The 9359-nt window shown below is 37.4% G+C and overlaps 1 protein-coding gene across 1 annotated transcript in view; it reads left to right on the forward strand.

The window, feature by feature from the left end:
• The window catches only part of LOC124365107 (monocarboxylate transporter 12), a 194756-nt gene extending 189891 nt beyond the window's left edge, over window positions 1-4865 (forward strand). Inside the window, exon 8 of the mRNA XM_046821048.1 lies at window positions 1778-4865. Within this exon, the coding sequence (XP_046677004.1) occupies window positions 1778-1920 (143 nt within the window). The 3' untranslated portion in view covers window positions 1921-4865. The remainder of the gene's footprint in view (window positions 1-1777) is intronic.
• Window positions 4866-9359: the final 4494 nt, after the last annotated feature.

Raw genomic sequence — 9359 nt, forward strand, 5'->3', positions numbered from 1 at the left:
TGTAATATGCCCTACAGTCCTATTATCCTGAGTTGTACAAGACGGGAGGTACTCAAGCTATCAGTGTTCCCACATGGCCAACTACTAGTTATGAGTATGTAACCGAGAGATGTGTTGCAGGTTGGTTGTAATATGCCCTGCAGTCCTATTATCCTGAGTTGTACAAGACGGGAGGTACTCAAGCTATCAGTGTTCCCACATGGCCAACTACTAGTTATGAGTATGTAACCGAGAGATGTGTTGCAGGTTGGTTGTAATATGCCCTGCAGTCCTATTATCCTGAGTTGTACAAGACGGGAGGTACTCAAGCTATCAGTGTTCCCACATGGCCAACTACTAGTTATGAGTATGTGACCGAGATTGAGATGTGTTGCAGGTTGGTTGTAATATGCCCTGCAGTCCTATTATCCTGAGTTGTACAAGACGGGAGGTACTCAAGCTATCAGTGTTCCCACATGGCCAACTACTAGTTATGAGTATGTAACCGAGAGAGATGTGTTGCAGGTTGGTTGTAATATGCCCTGCAGTCCTATTATCCTGAGTTGTACAAGACGGGAGGTACTCAAGCTATCAGTGTTCCCACATGGCCAACTACTAGTTATGAGTATGTAACCGAGAGATGTGTTGCAGGTTGGTTGTAATATGCCCTGCAGTCCTATTATCCTGAGTTGTACAAGACGGGAGGTACTCAAGCTATCAGTGTTCCCACATGGCCAACTACTAGTTATGAGTATGTAACCGAGATTGAGATGTGTTGCAGGTTGGTTGTAATATGCCCTGCAGTCCTATTATCCTGAGTTGTACAAGACGGGAGGTACTCAAGCTATCAGTGTTCCCACATGGCCAACTACTAGTTATGAGTATGTAACCGAGAGAGATGTGTTGCAGGTTGGTTGTAATATGCCCTGCAGTCCTATTATCCTGAGTTGTACAAGACGGGAGGTACTCAAGCTATCAGTGTTCCCACATGGCCAACTACTAGTTATGAGTATGTAACCGAGAGATGTGTTGCAGGTTGGTTGTAATATGCCCTGCAGTCCTATTATCCTGAGTTGTACAAGATGGGAGGTACTCAAGCTATCAGTGTTCCCACATGGCCAACTACTAGTTATGAGTATGTAACCGAGAGATGTGTTGCAGGTTGGTTGTAATATGCCCTGCAGTCCTATTATCCTGAGTTGTACAAGACGGGAGGTACTCAAGCTATCAGTGTTCCCACATGGCCAACTACTAGTTATGAGTATGTAACCGAGAGATGTGTTGCAGGTTGGCTGTATGACGCCCTGCAATCCTACAATCCTGGGTTCTACGTAGCGGGAGGTACTCTGGCTATCAGTGTTCCCACATGGCCAACTACTAGTTATGAGTATGTAACCGAGAGATGTGTTGCAGGTTGGCTGTATGACGCCCTGCAATCCTACAATCCTGGGTTGTACGAGCGGGAGGTACTCTGGCTATCAGTGTTCCCACATGGCCAACTACTAGTTATGAGTATGTAACCGAGTGATGTGTTGCAGGTTGGCTGTATGACGCCCTGCAATCCTACAATCCTGGGTTCTACGTAGCGGGAGGTACTCTGGCTATCAGTGTTCCCACATGGCCAACTACTAGTTATGAGTATGTAACCAAGTGATGTGTTGCAGGTTGGCTGTATGACGCCCTTCAATCCTGCAATCCTACAATCCTGGGTTCTACGTAGCGGGAGGTACTCTGGCTATCAGTGTTCCCACATGGCCAACTACTAGTTATGAGTATGTAACCAAGAGATGTGTTGCAGGTTGGCTGTATGACGCCCTGCAATCCTACAATCCTGGGTTCTATGTAGCGGGAGGTACTCTGGCTATCAGTGGTCTCATGCTGTTTGTTGTCCCCACTTTACAACGAAGGCTAAACAAAAATCAAGCTCTGTGCGTCAGCTAGTACAAGATACATTACCCCTTCGTGTTCAGTGCCATTACCGAATTGTGATCTCTCTAAGTTAGGCAGAGTCTATACATTTATTTTGTATATTCATATTGTTATATATCATGGGGATGCTTCTCTTACTTGTACTATTTTTTAGTTTAGAGACGAGATCGTAAATAGATTAGGTTGCAATTGTTTTACACTATATAGCTGTTAGTCTTTAAGTGCTTTGATCAAAATTAAAGTATAAGGTTTTCATTTTGTAAGCTTGCACAGAGGTGTGAAAATGAAAAGATAGACTTACTTTGTTTGTTGGACAATTATCCAGGAAATACATAAAACATTTTCTCAAAAATATAAATATATGATCAGAGCAAGCAAGAAAAGTGTGTTTTGTTTATAAATAAATATATATATATATATATATATATATATATATATATATGGCTCAATATGATATTTAAGTCATAAATAAAGCATTACTAAGAATTTTGAACAGGGAACTTTCTTTTCCCTGATTCATCCAACAAAGGCTGCTGCCTGAATTCTTTACTTTACTTCATTATTCTATTATCCTAAATAATAATAAAACAGAATATTTTTCTGTGAATAAGTTGAGTTTATTTTAATATTAGTACATGGTTGTATTCATAGTTACATATAAGATACAAAATTATGGATTATTAAAACAACAAAATAAAAAGGATATAATAGCAACATTATTGATTTTACTGCCTCAAGGGGAAATGTATTTAATCAGTTAAAGCCTCTTAAATAATTTTATTTATCGGTGTGTAGTAGAAAATGTAATGCAATATTGTTGTAGATCTTGTTTTATATTTCTTTTTATTCTAAACCTGAATTTGGCTGCATTTTATGTACAGGTGTTTTATTTAATATTAGAAATAGACAATAAGAAAAACTCCAATGTATTATTAGTGACGCCAAACTTCTCAGAAAATATTTATAACTAATCAGTTAATTTTGATCAAACATATGAATTGAATTTTTAAAATACTAACTATGAATTGAAGTTTTTTCATGTCTGTTTATTTTATCTTGAGTACATAGATAATGAGTTGATAGAATGTGTAATAATATTATTTTCCTTGCACGCTATTTTCCAACAATAAACATTGTATTTACTTTTCACTTTGGTTTAATTAATATTGTAATAAGTAAATTTATTAAAATTTAAACAATTGGATTATTAATGTTATGTGTTAAGCTGACATGTGGCATTGCATGCCAAAAATACATACCGTAGTCATTTACTTATTTAACAACCTAAATTTTTGCCTATACTCATAACACCTTATTCCTGTTTTTTTTTTGTGATGACAGATAAAAAGACAGATAATACAGTGCACTGAATTTTAGTTTGTTTTATTGAACTATATGCTTAAATAATCTGATTTGTAATATAGTAATACCTATGCTCATACACACAGCTAGGCTAATCTAGATTATATATTGAAAATAGTTAATATTCTTTTTACCTTATGAGAATAGCAACTTGCCAAAGAAAAAGGATCATCTTCAAGGAGTAAACATAGTCAACATCATCTTTTCCTTCACAATATAGTTTGAAAGATATCAGATAATGCAGTGAAGCTGTGTACTTGAAACACTGCTATTATGTTTCAGTGTGAATGATGGTGTGTATGTTTTTTTGCGTGGAAATGTTTTTGCATATATCCGCATGTGTCTAGAGTATCCTTTGGGAAGATAAGGGCAAGACTATATTTTAGATAAATGTGTGTACATTTACATTGCATGGAGCCATGTTATCAGCCAATCAATTAATATAACTATTTGATAACTTTTGATAACTATACTCTAAGAGTATATATTGCATTAATTTTTGAATGGTGCTAATGAGTACCTTTTTATTTTGAATCCTCCTATCTATGTTTTTAATATCTGCGGTTTTGTACTTCCATATTGACAGTATAAATCATATTTATTTAAGTATTTGCTGCTCTGTTGTTCCTTGCATTTTTATACAGTTTAAAATGTTTAGTTTTTGTTTGTGTTGTATATTTCTGTTCTTTGTATTTCATAGACTTTGAGGTACCATTAGAAAAAAACCTGTGAACTATTTACTCCACACATAGGCTGATGCTCAAGTGACAATAAAATTAAAAGATTTATTTAGTATTTTTCGTTACTTCTATGTAAATTCCTCTTTATTTCTATGAATAATATATTATTATTATTATTAATACATCATCCAATATTATGTAAATGGCGGAGAGAGTAAAGTAAAATTTATTTTTTAAGTAAAATGTTAGACTTAACTTAATTGAAGGTTGTAAAAACATATGCTTATGAATCTTAACCAACTTTACAAGGCTAAATAACTCTAATCCTCTGAGCTCCAGGTGATGATCTAGGGGACTTGAAAGAATTTACTGTGCTCTCCTCTAGGGTTAGAGGATTAAGTTTCAGATGACTGAATTGATCCTAAGTTTCGTTTCATAATAACCAACACTAAATCTTAAACAATGTACATACATCCTATTGTCTATCGTCTAACCAGCTTTTACTTTACATTCAATGTTGTGAAGTTTCAAAATCCCTGCATCAGTCAACTTTGGAGGGGGTTTAATAATGCTTTAATGAAATTGTTCTGTTTTCACTAATTAAAATAACTGTTGTAACTCAATTTGTAGGGTATGAAGATTGGTCCCTTTTCCTTGGCAGACTATATTAGATTTTAGTATAAGGTTTTCAAACTAACCTCATTATTGTAAAATTAACTCTTAATAAGAAACAATGTGATATGCTTCAATTATTCTATAATGGGACTCAAATAAGTATTTCTTTATATGATATGTGTAAATAATCATACTATATGGGTAATGTAATAAACTGAATGATATGTACATAGTTAAAAGGTATAAATTTAAGTCTATTTTAATGCATTTCTTTATGTAATAAAACAATTGACCAAAGTATGATCATCTGATTAGTTATATCCTGGGTCACTGCTAGTACTACAACATATGAGCCTCATCCTAATTCTTATTATGAGGCCTCATAAATAGTGGTTGACATACAATTTATCAGTGGTAGTTCTTGGAGCCTTTCTCCATAAAAGTGAAGACATCACAGACTGAATATTGATTAATTGACACTGATTGTTATTCTTTGCTCTATTTGCTATTTATACATTTAGCGAGAGATCTATTCATGAATTTAGCAATCAGTTGCAGACAAAGTGGTTACTGTGATCCTCTCTCACCTTTACCTTCTTTGTGAACTAGTTTGTAAAGAAACAATATAAACTTGTATCCTCTTACTAAACAAGGTAGGAGTACGCCACACCAAGATCGTATAAGATTTTTCGCTCCGGTTGAATGGAAAATTTTAAGTGTATAGTTGATTTAATTAGACTACATGTGTCACTACATCATATGTTACATTTTTGTATGATTGTACCTGCGAGTTCTATGGGTAAGGTAAGGTAGGGGCCACCTCCTGTCAAGTTCCAAGAGGAAGGATTTTAAGTATTAATCTCAGTCATGTCTCCTTGGAAGAGGGGGGAGCCAGTTATGTACCAGCCACTCCAGTCAAAGAATGCAGGGGGTGGCATGCCCTTATGTCCAGGCTAGCAACACCCCTTAACACTTAGAGAGCCCCACCAACTCCAACAGTAGACTAGATCTACCAATCTACCCTCTCGACATTTGCGATGAGTGATGTACTCCACTTGGACATCCATACAGCTGCCCAGATTTAAATGACTTATCGGTTTCTGCTACACTCTGGTTCAACTGGAAGATATAAACCGGCCAGACATGAACCTTACTGAGGAACTGCTATTATGTTACCAATAAGATCAATGTAAAAATGTTCGCTAACGATCAGTTAATTTCTGTCGAGTGACAAGCACCATCATCAAGCCTTATATAGAAATGAAGCTTCATGCAAAGTTTCAAGTGTACAGGTTAGTTCATTTTTTAAAACAGGCAGAATTGAACTTTTTTATATCCTTAAGTGCTAGGTTTTGCTAACACTCAGTCAATAAAAGGAATCTTTTCTTTGTTCTTTTCATATTTAGGTTTCATGTTTCTCTTTATCAATATTAATTTACTTACATCTTGAATATTATACAAATAAATTAGTCTATATTCATATATATAAAGAATAAAATGCAATAGAAATGAAACAGCATTGTTTCCATAATTGAAACTGCACAGTAACTGATAGGTGGCGCTATTGCTGGTTTTTTAAACACAATAAATTTGATCAGTAAAAATGTCCCACTCTGCCTACTATGAAATATATTACTGTTGTATGATCAACAACACTGTTCTTATAGCATTCAACACAGTGATATTTCTTATTTTGTTTTTACACGTCATAAAAAAGGCATATAACAGTAAATAGTAGATAACAAGCCAGTTTGTTAGAAACATCTATACTAAATTCTAAATATAATTTGAATAAATAAAATATTTAGTATTAAAACTTATGTACAAAAAATTGAACGTGAATAGAAATTATCGACAGTAAACAGTAAATTCCAAAACACAAAATATCAAAATGATTGAAACCTTACTGTTTGTTATTCAGTAAGGCTTTATTTACCCTATACAAATATTTTTTTTACCAAATAATCCTAAATGTTTTTCTAAAAGAACTCTAAAGGATTCTCTGATCTGAGATCATTAGGCAAGTTTTTATAGAGACATATTCCTGCACATTAATGTAATTTTCAAAGGCTTGTGTTTTATGTAATGGATGAAAAAGAATGCTTCTGTGTCCGGTGGAGTAATCATGTACACTGAGGTGCAAAAAAAGTGGGACACTCTATTTTTGTTTAATATCATTTTTATTTTCTTAGTTTAAACCAATTTAAACACAATATTACTCTCAAGAAATAACCTAAAACACAAAAAATCAAATCAATTACTTAAAATGTACTCGTATTATGTTTTAATTAAAAAAAAAAGAAAAATAATGTTTTCATACCCAACAAAACTCCACACAATTGAGTAATAGTGTTCTTTTCAAGGAGTTCTTTTAAAACACTTGGTGGGTTTTATGTATTCCATTTCAGAAAGTTCAGTACCTCGTATTTCCTCCCCGAGATCTGATGACAGCTTCCAGCCGCCTAGGCATGCTGTCAATCACGTTCTGTATGTTCTGTTGACCAATATTGTTCCATTCTGCCTGTACAGCCTGTCGAAGTTGATCCAAAGTTAGCAGCTCGCCACGTTGACTTCTAATTGCTCTCCCAATCTGGTCCCAGATATTTTCTATTGGATTTAGATCTGGGCTACGTGCTGGGCACTTCATCGTACTAATTTGCACATCCTGAAGGAAGTCATGCACCACTCTAGCGGTATGGGGTCGAGCATTGTCATGCATGAAAACAAAATCTGGCCCAACAAATCCTGCATAAACTGTAACATGTTCTGCTAGAACCTCTTTGACATACCTCTGACCATTTAAAGTTCCTCTATCAAAAACAACTAAGTCCGTTCGAGCTTCCCTTGATATTCCGCCCCACACCATGATAGAGCCACCATTGAAACTGTCCCTGACTGATATGTTACATTGCGCATATCGCTCACCTCGCCTTCTCCACACCCTTTGCCGACCATCAGGTGATCAGAGAGAGAATCTGGACTCGTCAGAGAATAATACTCGACTCTACTGGTCAATAGTCCAGTTTAAGTGGTTTCTTGCAAATCGCAAACGAGCTTGCCGATGACGTGCGGTCAGTCTTGGGCCAGTGGCAGGCCGACAAGCATTTAATTGTCTTTCCTGCAACCTTCTTCTTACAGTCCATCTGCTAATATTCACTTCCCGAACCCTCCGAAGTTCATTTGCCAGTTCAACAGAAGTTGAAAGAAGAAGAAAATCCTGTTATCTCAGCCACCTGACGCAAGCTATTGCCATTTTCAACTAATGCCACCACTCTAGCCGCATTCACTGGTGAAAGAGGCATTTTAAAAGTAAAAAATGAACTGCAACTTAACAACTACAACTGTATTAGTTACAATCAGAAACAGGAATGAGGATATGGTGGCCAACAGTGATGTACAAAGGTCAAGATTTGGCTTGATAAGAATAGACAAGTACATTATTACAATAATAGACATGCAGAATGAGACTAATGAACAGGTTTGTCAAATTTTTATAGGCAATTAGCGGTTTTCACTTAGAACTGGAACTCATACATTGTATTTATTTACGTAAACACGATTCATGCCCAACAAGTTGATTTAAGCTAAAGGCATTTAAGAAAAACAGTGCGTCCCACTTTTTTTGCACCTCAGTGTTTTTTTTTTCCTTGGGGCGGTCTACTGCCATGCACTTAAGCCTCAAGGGCTTTTTGCCCACCCCGGAAACACACCATGAGGCCCACCAGTCTATAACTTCAGCAGTTCAACAAACCACCGAAAACAACCTATCAAGTCCTCCTGGGAAAATTCACCACCCCTGTCCAAACTACCAAAGATGGCATACCGCTCTCTTGCTATTGCAGGGCAATCAAAGAGCAGGTGCTCAGCAGTCTCCTCCTGCTCATTACACCTTCCACAGAGCGGATCCTCCTGAAGGATGCCAACTCTGTGAAGATGCTTCCTCAGGTGACCATGCCCCGTAATGAGACCAATGACCTTAGAAGACATTGATCTGTTTAATGAGAGAAGGTCCGAAGCCACCTTGGAGGAAGGTGACTGTAATACCATTCTACTCACTCTCAAACCCGGATGCAACCTCCACCTTCTCCCATGCTCCGCGCGAATCCATTTCGAGACAACCCTAGAGGATTCACACCTTGGAACATCGCAGAACGGTTGAGGGCCCGTCATAATTGTCGCTGAGCCCTGGTTGGCCAGGGCATCAGCTCTTTCGTTCCCAAGAATCCCCTCATGACCAGGAACCCAACAAACGGTTACATTGTTGATTCTGGCAAGGGAGGAAACGGTCTGATAGCAATCCCAAACCAGTTTGGATTTGATCACGCAAGAATCCAGCGCCATCAGCGCTGCCTGACTGTCCGTGAAAATGTTAATCGTCTTGCCCCTATATCGCAGACGAAGATTCTCACGAGCACATTCCATAATAGCTGCGACGTCCGCTTGAAAGACTGTCGGATACGGACCCATAGGAACCACCAGCTCCCTACATGGTCTCACTCCCAGAATTCCAGCGCCTGTGCCGCTTTTTGTTTTGGAGCCGTCTGTGAACCATTCGAGCTCCGCTGGTGGAAGAGGTTTCTTCCCCTCTGACCAATCATCCCTTGAGGGTAAAATAATCCTAAAGGGTTTGTCAAAGGAAAATTTTTGTGGCATCTGATCAGAGATCATGTGCAAAACATCCTCCTGTATCAGAGTGCTAATTCTGCAGTGCCCACCGCTGCAACCCGACCAGAGTCCCATCTGCTGAAGACAGTAGGCACTCCTCCTGGCCATAGCTCGAATGACAATGTCCAG

The sequence above is a fragment of the Homalodisca vitripennis genome, chromosome 6 (assembly GCF_021130785.1).
Source record: "Homalodisca vitripennis isolate AUS2020 chromosome 6, UT_GWSS_2.1, whole genome shotgun sequence".
Classification (NCBI taxonomy): Eukaryota; Metazoa; Arthropoda; class Insecta; order Hemiptera; family Cicadellidae; genus Homalodisca; species Homalodisca vitripennis.